Source organism: Phacochoerus africanus, chromosome 2 (assembly GCF_016906955.1).
Source record: "Phacochoerus africanus isolate WHEZ1 chromosome 2, ROS_Pafr_v1, whole genome shotgun sequence".
In the NCBI taxonomy this organism is placed as follows: Eukaryota; Metazoa; Chordata; class Mammalia; order Artiodactyla; family Suidae; genus Phacochoerus; species Phacochoerus africanus.
Window position 1 is genome coordinate 264,255,944 of NC_062545.1, and position 25,786 is coordinate 264,281,729.

The 25,786-nt window shown below is 42.0% G+C and overlaps 2 protein-coding genes across 5 annotated transcripts in view; one reads left to right on the forward strand and one right to left on the reverse strand.

The window, feature by feature from the left end:
* Positions 1–1,605: 1,605 nt before the first annotated feature.
* RBM18 (RNA binding motif protein 18) lies at positions 1,606–24,388 on the reverse strand. 4 transcript variants are annotated; one of them, XM_047768329.1, is made up of 6 exons: positions 24,246–24,388; positions 21,145–21,273; positions 13,346–13,472; positions 9,466–9,552; positions 7,414–7,499; positions 1,606–3,654 (listed from the first exon to the last, which is right to left on the reverse strand). In XM_047768329.1, the coding sequence occupies exons 2-6, from the start codon at positions 21,255–21,257 to the stop codon at positions 3,495–3,497; spliced, it is 573 nt and encodes a 190-aa protein (XP_047624285.1). In that variant the 5' UTR covers positions 21,258–21,273; positions 24,246–24,388; the 3' UTR covers positions 1,606–3,494. The 4 variants fall into 4 exon arrangements, with proteins under 4 accessions (XP_047624285.1, XP_047624287.1, XP_047624286.1 ...); XM_047768331.1 differs by having other exon boundaries at positions 21,145–21,263; positions 24,246–24,387; XM_047768330.1 differs by having other exon boundaries at positions 21,145–21,312; positions 24,246–24,387.
* The window catches only part of MRRF (mitochondrial ribosome recycling factor), a 59,139-nt gene continuing 57,740 nt past the window's right edge, over positions 24,388–25,786 (forward strand). Inside the window, exon 1 of the mRNA XM_047768328.1 lies at positions 24,388–24,465. The gene's annotated coding sequence lies outside the window, so the exon portion shown is untranslated. The remainder of the gene's footprint in view (positions 24,466–25,786) is intronic.

Genomic DNA, 25,786 nt, shown 5'->3' on the forward strand with positions numbered 1-25,786 from the left:
ACGTTGACCTTTGAAGGGAGACACGAACAAATGAGGAATTGGGCTCTGTGAACAGCTAATGCCAAGGCCTTATGATAGGAGCTCCCTGTATTCGAGGACTAGTAAGGCCCATGTGGCTGGCTCACAGTGAAGAAAAGCAAGTTAACAGGCTACAGGGTCAGACAGGCAGTCAGGGACAGGTCATTTAGGGCCTTTAGGATTTAGGTCTTTGAATTTCATTCAAGGTGAGATGGAAAGCCACTGAGAAGGGAAGGACACGCTCAGGTTTTGAAAGGATCTGAAAGTAGCTTTGGTTACTGTGGAGGCACGAGGGGAGACAGGGAAATATTTAGGAAAGAACTGTAAGAGTCCAGGCAAGAGATGACAATGGCTTGATGGTATGTTGAAGGTGGTAAAAGACTTTTTTTTTTTTGGCTACATCCATGGCATATAGAAGTTCCTAGGCCAGGGATCGGATCCACGCTGAAGCAATGACTCAGCCACTGCAGTGGCAACGCCAGATCTTCAACCAGCTGCACCACAAGAGAACTCCCATTTTTTTCTTTTTTCTAATTTTTTAAAGATGCATTTTGAAAGTAGAGGGCACAGGATTTGCTGAAGGACTGGATAGGAGGAACGGAAGAGAAAAAGAGAAATCAAGGATAAATATGATGGAATCAAGTCATGTTTTAGGAACATAATGATTATATAAAGGAAAATTTAACATTAACCTGTACAAATTAAACCCATTTATATAGTAGTATTAAAAAGAGATTTATCTGGTGATTTAGAAATTAACAGCACATACCTTAATAGACTTTTAAAAAATTTTTGGGGAATTCCTGTTATGGTGCAGCAGAAACGAATCTGACCAGTATCCATGAGGATGCAGGTTCGATCCCTGGCCTTGCTCAGTGGGTAGGGAATCTGGTGCTGCCATGAGCTATGTAGTAGGTTGCAGACACGGCTCAGATACTGTGTTGCTATGGCTGTGACTGTGGCTGGCAGCTGCAGGTCTGATTCAACTCCTAGCCTGGGAACTTCTATATGCTGTGGATGTGGTCTTAAAAAGAAAAAAAAAAAAAAAAAGACAAGACAGTTCATACCTCTCTCCTAAATACTTCCCTTAATTCTTTACTATGGTATAAATCAAATAAGTGACATACTTTCAGCAAAACAGTAAACCAACACATCCTTTTAAAGTAAAGACAACTTCATAATAAAGATCTGACCAAGTCAACACTCACATTGCACAAACCTTTCAAACTGCTTCAGCAGATGTACAACACACCCATTTATTCTTTTGAAAACCCTACTCTGAAAGAAGGACTAAACACTTTATGATCCTTTAGGGGACTTCCAATAACAACTTCTTTTCAAATAGATAGAGTGTGAAGAGCCAGTCTCTTTCTCACCTCTAACAGTACAAGCAGGCAGGCATAACGGTTGGAGAGAACTTCTGCTGAGATCAGAGAAAGAGCACTCCGCCAGGACACACCAGCTACACCAGAACATACCAGCTACACCAGGACACACCAGCCGAGGCCCATGTCCTGAAGGGAAACAAGCCTCCCCGAGTGCTACAGTCTTTGTTGCAGGACATGGACAAGAGAAGACACAACCACAGACACGGTCTTGCGTTTATTCACACAGAGGAATCAGAATTGGTACAAATAATAAACATTGCTTTAAATACAAATAAATAGCTCTGGTTTCTAAAGGAAACAACTCTAGGTAATTCAAAGTTAAGTATTTTCTAAGTTCCTATTAAAAATAGAAGACTATTTTGCATTAAGTAAGTCCTACTCCACCATAACCCTTTGAGGACTTAAGGATAAAACGGTGAATTCTATGTTCTAAGAAGTCACCAGAAAAATGGGAGATGATGCTCCCACCTCCCTGAACCATCCCCCAAGTGGAAGGAGAGTTACCTGCATCTTAGAGCTAATAAATGCAGGAAGTATTTAATATTTAAACATATCTGAAAAGTTTTACCTTGGGAAAGGTGATACGAATTTTTCTGAACCAGGTCTGTGAGTTCTGAAACCTCACTATGCTCAAGTTTTGGTTCAAGTGTCCTAAATTCATTTATGCTCATGGGAACACTTAAGCTCCTATAATGAAAGCTTCCTCTGCTAGGAACAATGACAGTAAACAGTCTGTAATCATTAAAAGTGGCAGCCTGGGTACCAAAAATGATTTACCCAGTCAAGAAGCAACAGTGCTGCCCAATGAAGCTGTCCATCAACCTGGCACCAAAATGACCAACACTGCTGACAGAAACATACTCCCAAATCTAGTGATTTATTTTTCTTTCTCTATTGTTATATTTTAAATGTTCAAAGTGGCAAAAGTTATCTGAGGAGAAGTATGTTTAACAAATGAAGAATCGTTTTAAAGTCATGCAGCTTTTCAAGTCTTTTTTTTTAAACACACAAAACATGAGGTCATTACAGTCCTGGTGCCAGAGCAGTGGCTGCTCCACTGACTTTGTGTGTCCACTGTATGTCCCCACCTCACCCCATACAAGACAACTCAATTTCTTCTACTCAGACCCCTACACAATTATTAATAAATAACATGTTTGATAGTGATCAATACATCAGTGTTTAAGTTTTCAAAGAAATTTTGCTTTTCCATTTAGACTGACCATGATACAATTCCAAATAGAACATTCTCATGCTATTAAAAACAGTCTCATGCAATAAATGCAATTTTAAAAGTCCCGCATTAATAATGACATTTGGTATTATAGAAGGCAGGATTATTAAGATTAAAAAAAAATGATCACAATAGAATAAAAGTGGGATTTCCAAACAGAACTTCTGTTGTGGTATAAAATGCTAAATTTCATTCTACAGTTTCGTTGACGCAAACAATTTTAAGATATACTCCATGTTTTCCTAATTGGGATTTTGAAACAATAAGCATAATTCTTAAAGAGATTATTACTACAAATCTTGCTCAAAAACCAGTTCTTTTTGCCAAGAACTTTTTCTTATTAGTCCAGTTGGAGGGATTTCCATAGAAAGTTTTGGGAAGAGCAGTCCTGAACATGATTCAAAATTTCTCATTTCCCTCCCTGTCTTTTATGTTTTCTTTATGTTGTAAAGACACTTGAGCACAGAAAATGCTGTTTGTTTTTTTTTTAAAGACAGATGTTAATAAATTAAGTTTCCTGATTGAAATAATAACATTTTTTTTTGTGTTTGCCTTTCTCTCTGGCACACTATACAAAGTTTCTGGAGTTACAAATCCAAACAAACCAGCCAATTAGAGCATCTCAGTGTTCAAATCAGTTTTGGATACAATCCTATTTATTCTGGATGATGCTCAATTCTACACATACTTCAGGGGAGAAACATTCAGAAGAACATCCAAAAATGTTATGTTACCAAACTCTACCATGTGATTGTGCTCTGTCTGATAGTACCATTCACATCTACAAGTACAAAGGCAGAGGATTTCAGGTGTGAAGACCGATTTGCTTTTGCTGTTACAGTGATTCATAACCATCATCTTCGAGATTTCCAAGCTGTTCTAGAATAGGGAGTAGTCCTTTTTTTATCTGGTGGCTTGAAGTAGGAATAAACTGGTGCTGCTGGATACTCGGCATCAGGATTTTCTGCCATCATTTTCAGCTTTGCTTCAATGGCTTTTATCTTTGCAGTGACACTGGAGAAAGAACAGAAGATAACAGTGAGCCTGGGCACATTCAGAGAATACCTGGGTATTTCATCTTCCTGCCTCTTCAGAGAAGCATCAGAGAAGCAAGAGCAACTCAAACACAAACTTTCAAACATTCAGAGAGAACACACACAAAAATAATTAATGTTCTCATTTTAGGAAAGAGATCAAATCTGAACCATCTACTAGGTTTTTTCTATAAGATACTGTTAGGAATACTTTGCACATTGCTATACTTAAACCTCAGACACTAACACTATCCAGCACCTTAGTGCTTGCAGATAGTAGGCACTCAAAAATAATTTATGTAGGGATTGAAAGCAGAGTCTGGGAGAGATACGAATATAGCCATGTTCATGTAGCATTACTCACAACAGAGAAAATGTGGAAGCAACCAAAGTGTCCATGGAAGAGTGAGTGGATAAGCCAAATGTGGCCCACACACATGCTCCAACATGCCTGAACCTGGAGGACGTCGTGCTAAGTGAAACAAGCCACTCACGAGGAAACAAGTATGTGTGATCCCACTTATATGAAGCACTTAAAAAAGAGTAGTCAGAATTACAGAGAAGGTGGAATGGTGGTCGCTAGGGCCTTGGGGGAGGTGAGAATGGGGGGTTATTATTTAAAGTGTATGTAGTTGCAGTTTTACAAGAGGAATTATGGAGATGGAGGATGGTGCTAGCTGTACAACATTATGAATATATTTAATCCCACTGAACTGTATACTGGTTAAGGTGGTAAATGCTATATTATGCATATTTTACCATAATTTTAAAAAAATGGAAGAAATAATCCATGTAGGCTATATCCTTCTTCTTTTTTTTTTTTGGTCTTTTTGCCATTTCTTGGGCTGCTCCCTCGGCATATGGAGGTTCCCAGGCTAGGGGTCTAATTGGAGCTGTAGCTGCTGGCCTACACCAGAGCCACAGCAACTCGGGATCCGAGCCGCATCTGAGACCTACACCACAGCTCACGGCAATGCCGGATCGTTAACCCACTGAGCAAGGGCAGGGATCGAACCCGCAACCTCATGGTTCCTGGTAGGATTCGTTAACCACTGCTCCACGACGGGAACTTCTATATCCTTCATTTCTCGGATGAAACTAAGGCACAGAAAGATTAACTTGCTCAGTGTTACATAGCTAGTAAGTGGCAGAATTGAGATATGAATACAACTGGACTTTGGAGCCATGTTATGAATTATTATACTGTACCACCTTCTGAATCACTGAATAATAATTGGGAAAACATCCTGGAAATCCTATAGAGTCCCCTTTTACTGACACATGTGTGCTTAGGCTACCATTTACATTTACAGAGTGCTTACAATGAGCCAGGCAGTACACCCAGCATTTCACTTACATCATCTCCAATCCTTGCAATAATATTCCAAGGGTTATCATCCACATTTTATAGCTAAACAAATGCAGAGAGGTAATGATTCACCTAAGGTTCACACAGCTAACAAACTGGAGCCAGGATTCAAGTGCAGTTTGCTTATATCAAAGCCCTTGCTTTTTTCCTCTCCCTTAGGTTGGGAGCTGAGGAGTCCTGTACTAGAGAGAACGGGTAAGGAGACGCTGCAGAAGTTGTGAGGAATTCCCTTCTGATCAAGGTCACTGCTGTCTCTGGATCAGAATGCAAAGCACTGAGGGAGAGTATTTTTGGTTCACGGATCCCTTTATTTTCCATTCTGATGCTGTCAATGGTCTACAGTTAGGGAGAGAAGCTTGGGAGGGAACGTGTATGTGGCCTTTTGGAGATCCTCAAAGGCATACCTCAGCACATACTCATCATTTTACACGGGCAATGAAAAATTAAAAAAACTAAGTTGCAATACAAAAGAACCCTGGGGAGTTCTTTCTGTGGCTCAGCTGGTTAAGGATCTGGCACAGTCTCTGCAGTGGCTCAGGTCGCTGCTGAGGCATGGGTTTGATCCCCAACCCGCCTGGCTCAATGGATTAAGGATCTGGCATTGCTGCAGCTGTGGCTCGGATTCAATCCCTAGCCTGGGAACTTCTAAATGCCTCGGGTGTGGCAAAAAAACAAAACAAAAACCAACAACAACAACAACAACAAAAAAAACAAAGAAAAAAAATGAGAGAAAGAGAGAGAGAACCCTAAAATATCACCAAGGTGCATTCCAGCACCTTTTCCATTAATGGAAAATTAACAGCCAACCATTCATTCTGCTTGCGTCACAGGGAAAACAACCTTCTCTAATTTGTCATAGATGTTAATCAAAAGCTATAAACTGAGATCCTCTGGATTAGAATATAAATGGAAAACACCACACTAGATTATCTAGTAAAAAGAGCAAATACTGAAAATAAGAAACTTAAGATATGTTCATTGTGCCATGGAGATCACCAAACATAAATGCAGTTGTCTCTTCCCAAAAGGACTCAGATCTATGAGAACCTCCATAAAACCAATCTGTGATCAAGGAGGTTCAATCTAATGGGGAGAATAGGATAGATAAAACAAGTTCCCAGCGCATCCACAGAAGTCATAATTAATCAAAAAAACAACAACTGGGGAGTACAACATAAAGCAGCACACATTTATAAGAAATCAATGATATTAAACAAATTAGTAACCATAAAGTTAATTTTAATGGACCAATTTTATGACTCCTGAAAACATTTTAGGATTACCTCCCCCTGAGTTTAATGAGGTGCTTATAAATCTGTTTTGTTTGCTACATATAATATTCAAGAAAGGTTGTTTTTTTTCTGTCTGGCCCTCTATCCAAATAGGCATCGCTTTCCCAACTTTAGGATGAGTGCTAATTTCTGATTCTTATAAAACACTGATGCTCTTTTCATGTAGCCTCCCCCCACCCCCACCCCAGGGACAGGCTTTAAAACTGCTCCTGCATTTACAGCCTGGAGTTTCTTTGAAGCAGAAACTAGAAGACTAAATTTTGAAGTCCAGGTAAACCTGGCTTAGAATCTGGACTCCGCTATTTGCTACCTGTGTGATCTTGGCCAAAATCTAAACTTCAGTTTCCTCATGTGTAAAACGAGTATAAGCGTACTTTCCCAAAGTCTTTATAATTCAACGACATACGGCAATGTAAAATGTTTAGCACAAACCCTCCCTGCTTCATGGTAAGCCCAATAAATCCTGGCTATTGTTACTGTTAACATTTCTCCCTAGGCTACGATGCAAAATAAACCCTCTACTTCTGCTTATCCATCTACTTAACTTTCCCTTTCTCCACTCAACCCTCAATTCCTTCTGTTCTGAATTAACTCCAAGGAAGTTAACTGACAATCTGTATGTACTAGAACCAAAACTGGTAATCGTTGCTGAAATAGCACATAAAATTAAAGTGCCGCCACTTCGAAATCTGTATAAAGGAACTCATAGCTGGGGAGGAATTACTGTATAATGACAAATGCTGAAGATAAGGCCTTATTAAGATGCTCATGTTCACGGCCAAGGCTCGTGTCTGACTGACCTTTGTGTTCCCAGTGCCAAGCGTGATGGCTGGCAGTGCCTTCTGAGCATATGAATTCTGTAAATGGGTGTTACACACTTTTGGGGGTATGGGAAGAGGTGAAATGTATACGTTCTGGACACATCCATATACTAATTGAACACATCTCTCAAAAGTTAGTAGATTCTACTCTAAATTGAGAGTCCAAAGATTGATGAGAGCCTGAGTGAAAGTTAGAGTGAAGAAGTACTCAGGCTCTCGTACACATGTTTGCGTCTTTCTCCAGCGCACCTTCTTACCTGAGGTTAGACTGAGCGGGCTCGGTGCTGGAGGACGGCTCCAGACTAATGGGAAGGATCTTGTCATTCTTGTTATGATCATACCTCTGAAAGTAAGAAAAAGGCAAATTATCTCACCTGGGAGAAACCAGCCCTTTACTGTAGTGCAGGTGTTCAGAAACTCCAACCCCAGGTATATTGTTAGATTATTTCCAGACAATCCTAGGACTGCTTTACATTTAGAATTAATGCAGAAGTTACATAGTTTTAACCTAAAAGTTATAAACTGAGAAATTTAGAAGAGGTGTTCCATCTAGGCATTAGTTCTAGTAAGGTAAGGAAAGAATTTCAACCTTTAAATTCATAGATAGTACAAATAAACAGCAGGACTGACCTCTTTACATTCTTATTGTCACATATCACTTCTTCACAACATTTATTTTGCTTTATTCAAAGCATTTTGAAATTCTGCTAGATTTTTACAAAGTACCAACTGTAATAGTCAACTCTTAACAGGTCTAAGGGGAGCAGAAAAGTAGGAATAGCTTTTAGCTACTGAAATATTCTCCAGGAAAAGAGCAGCTTAATTGGTGTCAGAAAATTATATACTTCTTTTAAAAGGTAAGTACAATATTAAAGAGCAATCAAGAGCCTCTGATCAAAAAGACTTGTAGGAGAAGAGAACTGTGGGGCATAGAGATTCCCAAATGAAACACAGGATGAAGGATGATTTATTTCTCTTGCATGTCTTTTCTTTTTCTTTCTTTCTTTCTTTTTTTTTTTTTTTATCTTTTTGCCATTTCTTGGGCCGCTCCCACGGCATATTAGGCTAGGGGTCTAATTGGAGCTGTAGCTGCCAGCCTATGCCAGAGCCGTGGCAATGTGGGATCCGAGCCGCGTCTGCAACCTACACCACAGCTCATGGCAATGACGGATTGTTAACCCACTGAGCAAGGGCAGGGATCGAACCTGCAACCTCATGGTTCCTAGTCGGATTTGTTAACCACTGTGCCACAACGGGAACTCCTCTCTTGCATGTCTTTTCAATGAGATGCAGAATGAGAAAATGACAGTCAGACTGGCAAACGAGACTTGATTTTCTTTTGAGTAAAAAAGCATTGGTAATTCTCCTTGTTGTTCCTATTTTTAAGGCAATGAAATTGAGAAGGCTCTGTGATTACCTGAAACTCTCATAAAGATCCAAAGTGTCTGAACTCTGTTTTTCAGCTTGGACACTGAGCTCAAATGTTTAATTTCTGTGACTCTTTACTGGGAAGCTTGTTGGGTAGAGTCTCTGGTCAAAAATCATGTTCACATAGCTAAAGACTGAGGCTCTAGTTCTAACTGCCACATATCTTTTTGCAGGCAGGTCTGTCAGGACCACACTGCAGAAGGAAGAGAATGAACTTTTGGGATTGCTCAAGTGCACATACCTCACCTGTGCTGGTTGTAACATGACACTTTTTTTTTTTTTTCTTTAATGGTTGTAGCTCTTTCAGTGCATTTTCTCAAGAGAACTAGGATATGAAGACCACAGTTCACCATGGCTTGAACCTCTGGAGTCAAGGCAGACAGTGCAAAGTCCCACAAATAACTCTCAAAAAAATCTATGGAGTAAGGAAATGCCAGTGCTTTAAGCACTCTTAACAAATTATCCATTTCTCAAGCATTTAGAATAAACAATTCAAACTCTCCACAGAACTGAGAGGCTGGGAAGAATCTAATAATGCCTAAAGCAACTAATTTTAAAAATAAATACATTTTTTCCTCCAAAGAACCACCCTGACCAAAAAAATGATAGAGGTCTGAGTATACACATCAGTCACATGGAAAAATCAATCAAAACCAGAATCTGTGGGTATGTGGAGAGAAACAATGAAGGAACTTAATCCCTCCTGAGATGTTTCTCAAAAGAAAAATCTGGCAACACACATGGTAAATACAAGTAGGAGACCACAGTATGGCTGCTCCAGATGTGCAGAGGCTGTGATGCAAATGGGTAAGTGGACAACTGTCTATCTGAATATTCATTTAGGATGAGCTGGTGCTGTCTTTTTAGCCTGTTACACTTACCTTTACTTGAGCGTGTGCCCACCGTACCACCAGCTTCTTAGACAGAGCCAGCTTGCCATTGAGACAATGGATGGCTTGTTCTGCTTCCTGTTTGAGAAAGGGACTAGTGTTAGTCAAACACTTAAAATGCTTAACTAGCTACATGTATTCTCACAGGGCCTCACAAGCTTTGATGGCTGAATTTCTAACTGCTTTTGGTAAACAAGTGGCAAAGGGTTTGCAATAAAGTAAAAAGGCAGAATAATGAAAAGGGTATGAGTTTTTGTAAACTCAGTCAAATACTGGCTCTGTTCACTTCCTGGCAGTAAAACATCTGGCTGGTCACTTAATCTCTCCGGATATTAACTTTTTCACCTGTGAAACATGGACACTATGGCATGTTTGGCATGTTCCTCAGTGTCACTGTGAGGAGTCAAAGAGCACAGGTAAAGTATGGAGCATATGGTAAGGACTCAACCAACATCAGCTAAGAGTACTGTTCTTATTAGGCGATACCTTTCTATACACTTCTGTTACAGTAGCATCTACTATGTCAAGAATGTACTCCATCCTCCCACCACCCTCCTGGGGGGGGACTATGAAACTGTATCCTGGACTAGGGCTTATACTCCCTGCATCCCAAGTGAGAAACAGTAATGGCTTCAAAGGATACGGGAGTGAAGGAAATCGGGCCGGAAAAAGCAGGAGTGAGTCAAAGAGACTATGAGCAAGGTATCTGTGTGAGCCAATTCATGCACCTGGCTTTCAGAGGCAAAAGTTCTCTGACTCTTTCCCATCAGATATAGGAGCAACAAGGTTGAAAGGAATTCCTGGAGCTGGATAACAGGCACTCTAGGACATTCCCAGGAAGCCTGGCTGTACTTTTCCATCCTGCAAACCTTCTCTGCTCTATTTGTATGCATGGGGCATTTGGCCAAGTGTAACCCACGTTTACTGGGAGTGAAGAAGCCCTTAAGGAACAGGAAGAGGAACAAAGAGAGTCTGAGGCTTCAGGGTAAGACGAGTAGGCATTCCAGCCTGGTTTTACCAGACTCTTTTACTCCTCTGCATTGCGCCATCAGGACATTCAACAAACAGATGGGTAGCCGCTATGTGTCAAGTGTTCGTCACTGGCACCCTTGCCTCACTATGGCACACAAAGTTAGAGGGACCGATGTGACAGTTCATTCTTTTAAGTGTCACTTAGTGAATTAGAATTTACATAACGCTCTATTAATTCTGTACATCAACAGTCATAAGATGCCAGCAGGTAATAAATGTTGCAAAAATAACTTCCTCTCCTCTCTCTGTAACTTGTTTCAAAGTTCATGTATCCAATGATATTATTAATCATATCTATCCTCAATTATTCTTTCAACTTCCTATAAGGTAATAATGAGGGTGTGTTTTTTTTTGTTTTTTTTTTTTGTCTTTTTGCCATTTCTTGGGCCGCTCCCACGGCATATGGAGGTTCCCAGGCTAGGGGTCTAGTTGGAGCTGTAGCTGCTAGCCTACGCCAGAGCCACAGCAATGCGGGATCTGAGCCACGTCTGCGACCTACACCACAGCTCACGGCAATGCCGGATCGTTAACCCACTTAGCAAGGTCAGGGATCGAACCCGCAACCTCATGGTCCCTAGTTGGATTTGTTAACCACTGAGGCACGACGGGAACTCCAGGTGTGTGTTTTTAATCTCCATTTATAGATGAAAACTGAGGCCAAAAGAAGTTATTTATTAAACTTGCCCAAAGTTAATAAATAAAACAGCCAGAAACTGAGCTTTGTTGACTTCTAGTTTAATATTTTTAAACCACTATTTATCTCCAACATGATCACTGATTTTAGTCGTCTGTAAAAATCCTCATCACACTCTATTGTTAGGGAAGAATAAAGAATTTTTTTTTTTTTTTGTCTTTTTGCCTTTGCTAGGGTTGATCCTGTGGCATATAGAGGTTCCCAGGCTAGGGGTTGAATCGGATCTGTAGCTGCCAGCCTACACCAGAGCCACAGCAACGCGGGATCCGAGCCACGTCTGCAACCTACACCACAGCTCACGGCAACACCGGATCCTTAACCCACTGATCAAGGCCAGGGATCGAACCCTCAACCTCATGGTTCCTAGTCGGATTCGTTAACCACTGAGCCACCACGGGAACTCCAGGGAAGAATGAAGAATTTTAAAATGCTAACTATATGGGGCATTCTTTCAGTTTCCGCACCCCCCCCCCCAAATTGAACAATTAGAACAATAATGTATCCCTTACTGTCCATTACTTTTGCAAAATTAGTGGAATTTAACATACAAACAAACAAACCCTGCAGCACTGGTAAGGACAAATGACACTTGCAGAACACACTGATACATCATTTCTTGAGGGCAATTTGGCAGCCTTATTAGGAAAAAATACTCGTGGCCTTTGTTAACACCACTCCATTTCCATGAATATGATAAATATGATAAATAGAGCTAAAAAGATGTTCACCATCGCACTATTTACACATTTGGAAATTAATCAAGTAACGTATCATTTGTTCATATAATAAAGTATTATGCAGTCACTGAGGATGATATTGATTCATTTTTCAACTGAAGTCTAAATAATAAAATGTATAACAGATATAGATCAATGAATTTTCACATATAACTATAGTTGTACAGATGAAACCACAATATGATATAGAATGTTATCTTGATGTGTATTAGAATACAGAAAAGATTTTCATTTGTTTCCAGTGGTAAAGAGGATAATGCGATCCTATTTGTGTGTTATAAGCTGTACATTTTTTCACGTCTGTGTATGAATGTGAAGAAAAAGAGGCTAGAAAGATACGTAACTAAATATTAAAAACAGTGATTACTGGAGTTCCCGTCATGGCACAGTGGTTAACAAATCCGACTGGGAACCATGAGGTTGTGGGTTTGATCCCTGGTGCCGCTCAGTGGGTTAAGGATCCAGAGTTGCTGTGAGCTGTGATGCAAGTCGGAGACGCGGCTCGGATTCCTCATTGCTGTGGCTCTGGCGTAGGCCAGTGGCTACAGCTGCAGTTAGACCCCTAGCCTGGGAACCTCCACATGCCACAGGAAGCAGCCCTAGAAAAGGCAAAACAAACAAACAAACAAACAAAAACCCCAAAAAACAGTGATTATTGTTGAATATTAAGCTGGTAAATGAAGTTACCCATGTTTTCATCTATAGGAAACAGATATCACTTTTATAATAAGAAAACCGTACAAATACAATTATTATTAATAAAACGACAAGCAGGCAATGTTCTCATATATGACTAATAAAGTTATAGGGCTGTAAGTGGTGTGTCTATATTTCACTACATTCAATTCAATTTCTTTATCAATCCATGTCCACTCCCAGGACTAAATTTTAATGCAGAGTATGTGGATATATTGTGGTTGAAGCTGGACTTTCTTTCTCCATATATATTCAAATTTGTCTGTATTTATTCTAAGACATTGAGAAGAAGGGTCTATTTTTAAGAAATCAAAATAAAAGAGTTTGCGGGTGGCTCACCACAGTCATGGAGGGCTTCTACACCATGGGGCAAAACTACTGAAAGGAAAAGAGGCTTTGTTGGCCAGCCACTAAAGGAACAAACAAAAGAGAACAGGGAGGAGGATGTCCATGTGCTTCACGAGGGCATCCCAAAGCATCTGGTCAGGAAAGTGGGTCAGTCGCCTTAGACTGCCAGCCGAGGGAAGGGAGACTTTGAAAGCTATTCAAATAAACTAATTCATTTGTTTACTTCACCTCCTTGAGGACACACAGAGATGAGGCAGACGCGGCTCCTGCCCACAGGGAACTGCCACTCTAGCAGTCAAGAGGGACACACAGATAATGAGGAGAGTGTAGGTGCTGAGAAAGTGGGGGGGGGGGCTTCAATTACCTGCTTTGTCTCAAAGTTAACGAAACAATACCCTCGAGGCTGTCCCTCCAGAGCACCTGACTTGTGGAAGAGGAAGTCAAACTGCTTCACTGTGCCAAACTTCTGCAAGAGCTTGAGGAGGTGGTATCTGTGGAGAAAGAACAGGGAACTCAATTGGCCCCTCAGCCTTAAGTGGGAAATAAAAGCAGGAGACAGTCTACCCAGGGATAAAATCTCGCCCTGCCCCCCTGCCTTCCTCCAAACTGCCTTGTTAGTTTATTTGGCAAACACAGTTGTTTGCCTCTATTTGGAATGGGAACGAGAATTGTCATGGCTATGCGTTTGTCCAGCACAAAAATACCAAACAAACAAACAAAAAAAACCACACCTAACAAACAGCTGTCTGGCTCACAAGCACCATTTGTTTTTCTTTTGGAGAAATGCTCAAAAATAGTGTTGACTGATTTATTTTTAATTTCTTGGCAATGAAATAGTATTTGTGAGTAACTACAACTCCATCAGAGGCACACATCCACACTGGAAACGCCAAAGCCAACCCTATCTCAGAAATAAACAAAGTAACACATATAACAAAGGGTAAAACAAACCTGGAAGACTTCCCTGTCAGATTCACAGTTAATTATTAGCCCCAAATTGCACTTGAGGGAAACTCTGCCAAAAGCCCAACCACAGCCAGTGGCACTTTGATAAGCACCTGAGAGGTTCCATTCCTGATGTGACTGAATGACAGGACAATGTGGAACCTGAGGAACCGCAATGTGACTGAGGCTGGTCTCACACAGGCGGGGGAACCTGGCCAATCCTGTAAATCTTCCAGCTGCAGATAACTACCCAACTTCAGTTGCTTTGACAGAATTTATGCTCCGGAGTGTGGTCCAGTGATGAACACAGGCGCACAGGGAAGAAGACACTCCCGCAGGAGGTTCACCCAAAGCTCTTGCTCGCCACTCTGCCCCTCACCCTCTTTCTGGATTCCTTTCTCCGAAACTTATTTGGTTTCTATAGAGCTTTTAAGTTATTCAAACAGATGTGGCCTTAACAGGTTGCTGTGGCCAATCTCAATTCCGACTTCCTGTCATCTGATGTGAGGGTGAGACAAACCAACAGCTCTCCCGTTTCCTTTTCCTCTGGCCTTCCTCCTGGCATCCTCCCCGCTATTCAAATGGAGTCAAGGCTTTCTCTAAACAATGCTGTCCCTGTGATACTAAAAAGGTATCAACCCACATGCTAAATCTGTTATTACTGGGAATTCTACCCCACAGGGAGTCAGCAAAGCTGTCGTTACAGCCACATTTATATTCACATTGTTTTCTAGGAGAAACTCATCAAGATTTTATTCTTGAGTAAGAATCTCCTTTGGGAGGCAGAAAGATATGAAATGGATCATAAGTTACACTGAATTTGCGACTAACGCACATCAGCAAGCGAGCCCTTTATCCTGGATCAGGTGCCTGACACACTGCAGCAGGGAAGACATAGTACAGGTCTTATACTGGGGCAGGATGTGACGATCCCAAGGCACACTGTGGACATGAATTAGGTCTTTAGATGTGTTTTGAAAGGGAAAACAACCATAACCATCTAGGTTCCAAATTCTCAATTTCCATGGAGATACCTCAACTGCTAATGAGAACCTAAGAGGTGACCCTTCAGGGGAAAGGGAGACGCCTCAAGAGCAAATTTCTGGTGTTACTTGATTTCTGTGAACAGGCTTACAGCAAGGGTGAGTGAATGTACATCAAATGCACAGACAGACAGGCTAGCAGAATTACTCTCAGGGTCTTAATTCACAGCTGCATCTTCCACTTACTAGACCTTAACACTGCACCAGTTGCCATGAATGGTGGGTCAAACCTGTTTTTTAAAAAACTCAAGGATGACTGTGGGCTGGTCATCTTTTCATTAGCTCCATTCTACTTAATAGCAGGAAGGTAAGGCGATTGGCATTTCCTAGGAAATGAATTTTAATTTACTCAGGAAAAAAAAAGAGCCGACAGATTATTCTTTGAAAAGCTAACAAATGCATTCTGCCCGAGAAGTGCGACCTTAAGATTCCAGGAACATCTGCTTAGGTCTGTGTCTTTCAACTTCTCCAGGATTTCTTTTCTTGTCTGATAATTTCTTGAAATTATCGGAACACCGAAACAAAAGGAATGAAATGTTTACTATTTTGCTTCCTGGAGATGGGGACTGCAAGCTCTGATAGTGAAAAAAGCCTGAAGAATCTTGCTTTCACATCTGCAAGCACTTTCATCTGCTGCTGAAGTCTGAGAGCTCGCTACTCATCAGAGCCTTGCTTCGTGTAGTGAAACGTGGGCTCTGCAGCCTTCAGGAGCCGCAGAATTAGTACACCAGTCCTATACAGAATTCTGTACAGGAAATTACAGAAAACAAGGTTTGAACGGGTCATCAATATAATCAATGAATGTAATCAATGTTTTCTGTAATGGGTCTTTAAGACAGCCTTCCTGCCTAATGACACAGAGGGAACTGATCTACACAAATGTCAAAATGACACCTATAAGGTGTCAAGCACTGTATTAGGCACTTGGCCTACCCAGATGAATATAGCTAGGTCTCTATCTTCAAAGACTCCTCTGGTTAGAGGAGAGAAATATGTAAACAACCAATTTTACAACAGCATGAAGCTTGCACAAAGGGGTATGTCTGTGACCACACAGAGGAAGATGACAACTGTGCAGGGAAGGTGGTAGTTGGTGATATCCTGCGCAAAGATACAAGGTGAAAAAGACTGATCCATTGGAGGAGAGTGTGGATAGACACTTAAGAGATGAGGCTGAAAGGCAGGCAGGCGACAGGTTGTGAAAGATGTTGTGGGCTTAGTGAGGGGATTTTACATGATGCTGTAGGCACTGGGAAGCCAATGAAATGACATTTAAGATTGTTTTTAATGCACAATTTGTTTTAGAGAAACAAAGAAATTTTCTTTATAAACTTATACAAATTATTGTGTGACAGGTCTTTATGCTGTATGCCCTGTATGTTATTAAATGGTTTTACTTTGTTTCAAATTTAAATAAGCAAACAGTAAAGATTGTTTCATACAAACAAAGCATGAGAAGAAGCATGGATCATGAAGGGAAAATAAGGAACGGGCTAAGAGAATCAAGGATATCTTCGGGGAAAACTCTGTTCTTACATGCGAGTGCACTTATTCTCCCTTGAATTCTAGTTTAGCCCTGAAAGTCTGCATTAGAAGCACACTCCACCTGGGTGGCTCTTCACTGTTTTTAAGTTTTCTTACTATACCTCAACCTCTCCTCTTCCTCTCTACAAACTATGCCTCTTTCTAACCATTCCACTGGCCAGTGGACACGATTCTCTTCAACTTCTCAAACAAGAAACACAGGGTTGTCTTCAGCTCTTCCCTCCTCTTCAATCACTTTCTTTATCTTTCAGACTCTGCCCACTGGTCTCCAAGTTCACTATCTCTCCCTAGGTGATACTACTGGCAGGGCTGAAGCCAACTTTCTCAGATTCTCTGTTGAAGGCACTAGTAATGATATTTAGAGGTATTGTTTTCACTCTTACAGTTAGACTGGGTCCTGTAACAATTTAAAAGAAGTCCTGACATTTTAAAATTTAGAATAGAATATGTTATGACTGTCCAGTTGTTTGCATTGTTAGAATATCTGTGCAAAGAGCCCTAAATTAGGTGGTGGGAAACTAATCCTATCATTAACTACTTTAGTGAACTGAGTCAACTCACGTAACTCTTCTTTACTTAAAAAATAGGGAAATATTGGAGTTCCTGTGGTGGTTCAGTGGTTAATGAATCCGACTAGGAACCATGAGGTTGTGGGTTCGGTCTCTGGCCTCGCTCAGTGGGTTAAGGATCCGGCGCTGCCATGAGCTGTGGTGTAGGTCGCAGACACGGCTCGGACCCGGCACTGCTGTGGCTCTGGCATAGGCTGGCAGCTTCAGCTCTGATTGACCCCTAGCCTGGGAACCTCCATATGCCGCTGGTGCGACCCTAAAAAGACAAAAAAAGACCAAAAAAAAAAGAGAGAAATATCTGTTCCACTTGCCTCACAAGGTTGTTACAAGCTTAAATAAGAGCAGCTATGCAATATTACAGCTAGGAGACATCTCTAGATCATTCAGTGGAATATTCTCACTCTATAGGTAAGAATTATGAGGTATAATGTAGTTAAAAGGAATCAGACTATAGTAGAGAGAACATGGGCTTGGAATCTGCTACCACCCTAAATAAGAGTATGTCATCATTCCCTTAAATCCAAATCTCTAAGATCTATTTAGTTATACAGACATTCCTGGCAGGTCACAGGGCCCCAGAATGGTCAGTACTGCAACTACACAGTGAACAGAGGATCAGAGGGCTAGACGGGTGGTCAGCAGTCCTGTTGGGAAAGGCTGACGGACCCCCTACTTAACTTGAGTAGAGCTCGGATTAATAACATGCACACATACACCAAAGACTAGAGTTATTACAAAATAAACTTTGAAAAACTGAGGGGAAAAATTTTTTTTTTTTTTAACTATCGCTGTCTTACATGTCCTATAACCCTTCGTGACAGTAAATATATACTCTTACTTCTCTCCTAACAAGAATTGAGAGAGCATTTGTAAAGGAGAAGCATTCACATCTGTTTATAAAAGAGGTAAAGAAGAGGGATGGGAAAGATTAGGGACCTGTGTAGGAGGGAGAGATAAGGGTCTGTTGAAGGTAGGAGCAACAGGAACCAGCAAATCTAAAGCAGAGATCTGCAGTGGTATCAGTTTAATTGGCAAAGCTGGAGTGTGCTTTGCAACCATCTGTCAAGAGTCACTAGAAGTTTAGGGATTTTTTTTTTTTTTGATGGGATGTATAAATTCCCAGGCCAGGGATCAAACCTGTGCCACAGCAGTGATAATGCCAGGTCTTAACTTGCTAGGCTATGAGGGAACTCCCAGGGATCTGAATTCAAATAATATTTTCTGAGATCAGATTACCACATGTTCACATAAGTTTTATCACGCAGTCCTTCAATGCTTGGGAATGATTGTATGTATATATATTTTTTGCCTTTTTTTAGGGCTGTACCCATGACATATGGAGGTTCCCAGGCTAGAGGCTGAATCAGAGCTGTAGCTGCTGGACTACACCACAGCCACAGCAACACAGGATCCAAGCCGCATCTGTGACCTACACCACAGCTCATGGCAATGCCAGATCCTTAAGTCACTGAGTGAGCCAGAGATTGAACCTGCATCCTCCTGGATACTAGTCAAGTTCATTATTGGTGAGCCACAATAGGAACTCCAGGAATGACTCTATTTTAATAATTAGTTCGGGTCCATCATTGCCTACTTTGAGAGGAATAGGATTCAAAAACTTGGAAGAGGAGTTCCCGTCGTGGCACAGTGGTTAACGAATCCGACTAGGAACCATGAGGTTGCGGGTTCGGTCCCTGCCCTTGCTCAGTGGGTTAACGATCCGGCGTTGCCGTGAGCTGTGGTGTAGGCTGCAGACGCGGCTCGGATCCCGAGTTGCTGTGGCTCTGGCGTAGGCCGGTGGCTACAGCTCCGATTCGACCCCTAGCCTGGGAACCTCCATATGCCACGGGAGCGGCCCAAGAAATAGCAACAACAACAATAACAACAACAACAAAAAAAGACAAAAAAAAAACTTGGAAGAAAATCACATATTTCTACAAGATAAGACCCACCTAACTACAATGTTAGGTTTCTTTGCTGTAATTAAGTAGATTAAATGAAGTAATACTAAGCATTCCATGCTAACCATAAGTACAGTCAGTAGTTATGTCTTTAAGAAGAAATTTAAGGAGTTCCCTGGTGGCTCAGCAGGTTATGGATCTGGCATTGTCACTGCTGTGGTGTGGGTTCGATCGCTGGGCTGGAAACTTTTACATGATGTGGGTGCAGCCAAAAAAAAAAAGAAAGAAAGAAAGAAAAGAAAAAGAAAAAGAAATTTAATAAATCAGTTTGTTTAATCAAGAAAACATTTTAAGATAAGGAAAAGCAATAGAAATGATCTCTGACGCTAGGGAGGTGGGAAGTCAGGGTAGAGCCAGCAAGGCCCTGATGGGCAGCCTAGGACTTGATGTCCACTTTTGGCCTGATATAAAAAGAACAGAGATACCAGCGGGAAAGTTTCATGAGTCAATGTTCCTGTCAATGCTCTAACTAAAGCAAACATTCATATTCTCCAGCTTATGACATGAACTGAGGTGGCAGATGCCCATTTGAACCTTCCTGTCAAGCAGCAGGATACAATTACAACAAGAGTATCATTACAGGGAACTGCAGCCAAAACAATGAACATTGTTTCCACGCTTCAGATTTCCATTCAGAGGAGCAGAGGAGGGAATGGAAACCACTCTTGGGAGCATCCTCTCATAGCTTGGGTTTTAGATGATGGAAACAGCTTCTCTGTTTAATTCCCCCATTAACTGAGAGCTTGGTCAGGTTCACATGTTCATCCTCAAAGCCATAAGCCATAGAGAGAGCCAAAATAAATGCACAGTCTACATCCCAGGGCCTTCACGACCAAGGTAACGTCATTAGGGGGCAACGCATCTTAAATACCATCATAATTTCTAGAGGGACCCAATGATATCTACACTTAGCCAACTGCACTGGAGCAGTTTTAAAGAACTGAATATTGTGTCATGTTCCTGATATGTTAGTTTACATCTCTTTTCTTCTCTCATAATCCCCAAATCCTTTCATACACCTCTTCTCAGACTCAAAACAAGCATATTCCCTTGTCTCCTCTCCCCTTGTCTTTTAACACTATTCCAAAGGGAGTAAGTTCTAGAACCCGGGATACACGCCATGCTTGGTTTAAGCACTGACCCTGTACAGCTCAATCCATTCACCCATGACTATCCTGCCACCAAGCACCACCTGCCCCTTCTGAATAACTGGGGGAAGGAAAAATCTCTCAATTCTCTCTGCTAAGAATTTTCTTTCCACTATAATATCCACAATGGAAAGAGTGGGAAGACAATTCAATTAGTTTTGTGGCCAAGGGCAAGGCACGTCCCATTTCTTGGGCCTCAGTTTCCTCTGGTGTAGGATGAAAGAGCCGAAACATACCAGAGGTTTTTAATTATGCTCCACGGAACCCTAGAAATGACTGCCAAAGAAGAGGTGGCTGTTGCCAAAAGCCATTGGGTGCACCATTTCCCCCCTTTAATCAGAGCAACTCTTAGCTTTTATTTTACATGCAGGTTCTGATTGCTTTAAGACAAGGTTCTTCAGATTTAAAAAAATTGGCTTAGCAGGACACCTGGCATACAATAGGCAATCAAATCATTTAATGAATGAATGAAAACCAAAGGGACTGGGGTGATCTCTAAGATCCCTTCTGACTTTATGTAGTTTCATGGCTGCTTTACATGAATGAGAGTCAAATGGTACCTCTCTGCCTTTTTGCGATGGTACTGATGCTTCTGCTTGTTCCTTCATTTTGAGCAACAAAAGTACGCCCATGGCTGGTTTTAGAAAATAATTTCCTAGTCAATGGGTATAAGTATTTTCAAAATAGTTGAAAGCAGAGAACATCTTTGGCAAGCAGGGAAGAGAAGTATATGGTTTAAAAGGGTACCCAAGTCTGTATCTTCATAGTAGAAGAGTCCAAATATAAGAAAAATGACAAGATAAGAGGTTAAAACAACATCACATTCCTTTTGAAGATGATGAAAACATAAATAAATGGGCCAAAATATATTCTACAACTCTTGAGAGTTCTCTTGGACATCATCACCACAAGCATCCCAATTCTGTAGGGAATTAAAACAGCTCGGACTTACTCTGTGATTTTGGGGTCCAGGTTGCCGATCCATAACCGGTGCCCTTCCTGTAGGGAACCCTCTGAAAGGATGGATGCGTTCTCCAGGGGAAGAGTTTTGGTTTCTGCTTCCATCAATCTCTATGAAATACTAGAGGAATGTGAACATTCAGGCAGGAGAGGAGCAATGCTGTGTGAACAAGAGACTTCAGATTCAATTCAACAAACATTTATTCAAGGAGGGCATGCCCTGGGCAGTCCTTCAAAGGCCTCAGTTATTCCACAACCAGGGCCCCAGCACCAGTTCCCCTGGGACAGCTCCTCTGGCAGCCAGAGAGCAAAAGATTCCACGTAAGGAGAAAGGGGAGTGGTTCTGTGTGTAGACCGAGTTTTCCTCCTCTGAAGCCAGAGGCTGACTGGGCAGGAGGCCAAGATTTCTACTACGATACTCTAGTTCAACAACTGTCACCCAAAGTAAGTCTTGGAAACCACCGGAGAGTCTTTATGACACTTAAAAGGATGGGTGGGGAAGAATAACAATAATTAGTCAATGAACTATTTTCATGTTTAATATTTTGGCAGACACTGGGAAAAAGAAACTAACTTCCAGAGTTCCTGTTGCAGCTCAATGGTAACGAGTCTGACTACTATCCATGAGGACAAGGGTTCAATCCCTATCCCTGCTCAGTGCGTTAAGGATCCAGCATTACTGTGAGCTGCAGTGTAGGCTGCAGACGAGACATGAATCTGGTGTTGCTGTGGCATAGGCTGGCAGCTGCAGCTCCAACTCGACCCCTAGAACTTCCATATGTCACGGGTGTGGCCCTAAAAAGCAAAAAAAAAAAAAGAGTAACTAACTTCCTCCTTAGTTATTCCAGTTCTACTATTTACTAGTTCTATAATCCTAAGCAGCAAGTTACTTAACCACTCTGTGCCTCAGTTTTATCTGTAAAAAGAGGATAATAAGAGTTGTGCAGATGCACTGAGTTAATACACCAAAAGCATTAAGAACAGTGCGTGGAACCTAGAAGCACTCAAATAATTTTAGCTTAAGTTATTACTAGTCTTAGTTTCTGAAATGTCTCACCTCACAGCCACAGGATGAGGGTTATGATGGAGTCGGTAATGGAAAGAGCAAAAACCCTGTGGTCAGAAGGCCTGGTTTCAAATTTTGGCATTTCCATTGGAAGTTACTTCTCTCATAGAGTTTCAGTTTCCTCATCTCTAAATAATAAAAGCTGCTCTGCTTATAACTTAAGAGATGTTGAGATGACCAAAATTAGACAACAGATATAAAATTAAGCTTTAATGTATAATGTGGTAGAGAAAGAAAAAAGGCCTGGGCAGATGGCAGGCTGTGCCAGACTTCAGAACTCCTTGCTAGAAAAAAACATGGGTCCTATAAGACCAGAAGTGCCTTTGAGATCAGTGCTGTAGGAACTGCGTCTTAATAACAACAGCTGCCATACTGAATGCTGGCGTTATCTCTCATTCACCTCAGCACAGCCTCTACAGTCTAGCACACAGTAGCCCCTAGATATTATTTGTTAAATGTGTTTATCTACCCCCCCAACACACAAGGGCGTTCTTCTTCCTCTCTCACATGTTCAATCTGTTCTGTAATGTGTGACAAGCAGCTACCAGCTGCTGAAAAAGAGAAATGAATAAGCCATAGCTCTTGCTTTTACTTCCTGGGAGAAAGGAGAAATAGGCATGACTAGAATCCCAGGCATGGAGGTTGGGGGAGGAGAAACATTTTGTCTTCTCCTGGATTTCCTTTCCTTCTACTTTCTTACAGACCATTCATTCAAAAAACTTGTAGAAAGCCTGTATTTTCCAGGCATCGTCTAAGTCCTGGGGACAGAGCAGTGAACAAGCAAGGTTTCTGCCTTCTGGATACACATATTTAGAAAAGGGGCAGGACAAAACAAATGCAAAATAAATATACAAGGTGTAATTTGTGATCAGTGCTGCAAACGTAGTTAAGCAAGGAGATCTGACAAGGAGACTGGGGCTGGACTACTTCAGAATGAGTGGAAAGCCCTCTAAAGGAAATGACATTTGAGACGAGACTTGAATGTAGACCCTTCTGACTCTCTCATGTCTAAAAACAGCAATAAATAATACCAACAAGTACTTAATACCACACAAGTGAATCATTTTAAGGGGAAAGAGTACAGGGTATGGGGCCAAAAGACAGGCACTCAAATCCTGGCTTTTGCACCCAGGATTTATTATTTTGTGACTCAAGTCGTGATCTCCCCTCAAGTGTCCTCTAGCCCTAGAAAAGCTTTCCCTTAACAGAGTAAGGGCGTCTTGTTAGTCTCTATCATAGGCACTTTTTCTTTCCACTCAATACCAGTTCAATGCCTTATACGTTGTTTTATCTTTCGTTTCCCTCACTAGAAAGTAAGATATGAGAAAGTAAGCTACTACTGAGCAGGGTCTTGATTATTTTGATGATTCTATTCCCTCCCCACCCCCCCGCACTTAGTACACTGGCTCCTGGCTGGTGCTCAAAATTTAGTGAATGAACGAATGAATGAAGCAGGCAAGCCATTTCCCCACTTGGAGCTTCCGTTTTTTCTTCTTCCTTGATATGGGCATTATTATCCTTATCTCGAGTTGTTATGAGGCTAAAATATGGCAATACATTTGATAAGTTGGCACAGAGCTTTTTGAGAAATGCTAAAGTGTGATAAGTGATTAAGATGGCATGCAACTATCTCAAAATTCTTGGGTTTGCAATGGCGACAACCCTTCAGATTCATAGTTCACAAAACGCTTTTTAACCTTCCCCCATCCCGCCCCCGCTCAGCTGAGTTATAACTACCCTGGAAGCCAAGAACAGTCATTTGGAAAAACTGAAGTGCAGAGAAGCAAAGGCGCTTCTTCTTAAAAAGCTAATGGTAATGGTGGGGGTCAAGGCTTGAATCCCGGCTTCCCGATCCCTGGCCGCGAATTCCCAGCTGCGAGGGGTCATTACTCGGATTGATATTTCCGGGCCAGCGGCGGGACGATCCGGGGCGGGGTCTGAGGAGCCGTCTCACTGGGGGAGCCTCCGCTGGGAACTCTTTGTCGGGCCGGCGCTAAAGGGTAGGGACGCGTTGTGGCCGGACTCACCTCTTGACTTCGGAGTCCTCTCCTCGGCTCATGCCCCCAAAGCAGGTCCCGTCTCCGCGGTCCCACGGCCCTACACCCGTCCACCTCAACGCCGCCAGCTGCCAGGCCGCCCTTGACGCTCTACGCCTGCGCCGCCGCACCGCCCCGTGACGTCACGACGCCCGCGCCGCCTCCGTCGCCGCGGTCGCGCGAGTCTTCCTAGTACCCTGGGAGCTAGCTGGTGAGTGTCCTCGGTGTAGTCTTGAGGCTCGCGCGCCAGAGACTTCTGCTCAGGGACGTCTCAGGGGACTGTTAGGGCCCGGAACACCGTTCCCGATGCATTCCGTTGGAATCCGGCTTGACCTTTACAGATGGGGGCGGGACTGGTAGATCCGAGAGTCTCACGGGTTGGGGGCGGGGCTAATCGCATCAGCTAGGAACTTCCAGGATGGGAGGCTTAGGTTACTAAATAGTATCAGGTACTTAGTTGCCCGCTATCTGGCAGGAACATTTAATTTTCTGAACAATCCCGTGGGAGGTTTCTCCCCATGATGGAGAAACGGAAGCTCGAACGAGTAATTTCATCACGGTCACGCGGCTAGTGAGTGAGGGGACTCAATTCCAACATTACTCTGTGCCGTCCAGTGGCAAAACAGTCATTTCAGTAGCCCTTCTGTATTGGTAAAGTGCTTCTGCAGCTCTTATCTCATTCGATCGTCCTGGTAACCCTAACAAGTCGTATTGTCATCTGCAGATGAGACTGAGGCCAAGAGAGTTTGACCTATATAAGGTCACATACCCAGGAAGTGCTGGAACCAGCATTCTTTCCCAGGTCTTTTCTGAGTTGGATGCTTTTTTCCACTCACCCCACTCTATTGCGTTCTCAGAATCTTGAAGGCTCTATAGTTAGAAAGAATGAAAATCTGGTCTGACTCTTCGTATTATAGTTGAGGAAACAACCTCAGAAGAAATGACTTGATATAAGTCAAGTCAGCGGCAGAGCTTCCACAAATACTTTTTGAATACAGAGTAGTTACGAATCTAAAAAGGATAGTTGGCAGGAGTGATGAGGTAGGAATATCGGAATCCAGGCCTCCTAGCTCTTAGGCAAAGGCTCTTTCTCCATCTGTTAAAGTGTCTTATCCTCCCTTTAGTTGTGCCAGGGATGTGATCTTGTATATAGTCAGATACTATAAATGCCCTCACAAGGCACCGAATTTAGAGAATAATATGCCTTATTATCTCTAAGTGAAAAATCTGTCAACCAAGAGACACTGGAAGCAGTTTTGGGAAACAGAGCCCAGGACCTACAGTCTGGGGCTTAGATTTCAGTTTTGGTGCCAGCATTGTGACCTTGAGGAAGGACTTAACCTTTCTAGACTTTCACTCATCTTTCATCACATTTATTCAGAGTCTTCTGTGTTCAGGAATGTGCTGGAGACTGGAGACGTAGCCATGAACAAGACAAGCATACATTAGTCCTTGTGGTGCTTATAGTCTTATGGAGGGAATTAGACCATGATCAAATAACTGCATAAATATTAGCTGATATTGTTAAAGTG

Excerpts from the sequence above, each read along its gene's own strand:
- RBM18 (XM_047768329.1), bottom strand. The coding sequence starts at position 21,257 with ATGGAAGCAGAAACCAAAACTCTTCCCCTGGAGAACGCATCCATCCTT. Across the intron at positions 13,473-21,144 it reads CTGGACCCCAAAATCACAGA|ATACCACCTCCTCAAGCTCT; the intron begins GTAAGTCCGAGC and ends CTTTCTCCACAG. Across the intron at positions 9,553-13,345 it reads TTAACTTTGAGACAAAGCAG|GAAGCAGAACAAGCCATCCA; the intron begins GTAATTGAAGCC and ends TTTCTCAAACAG.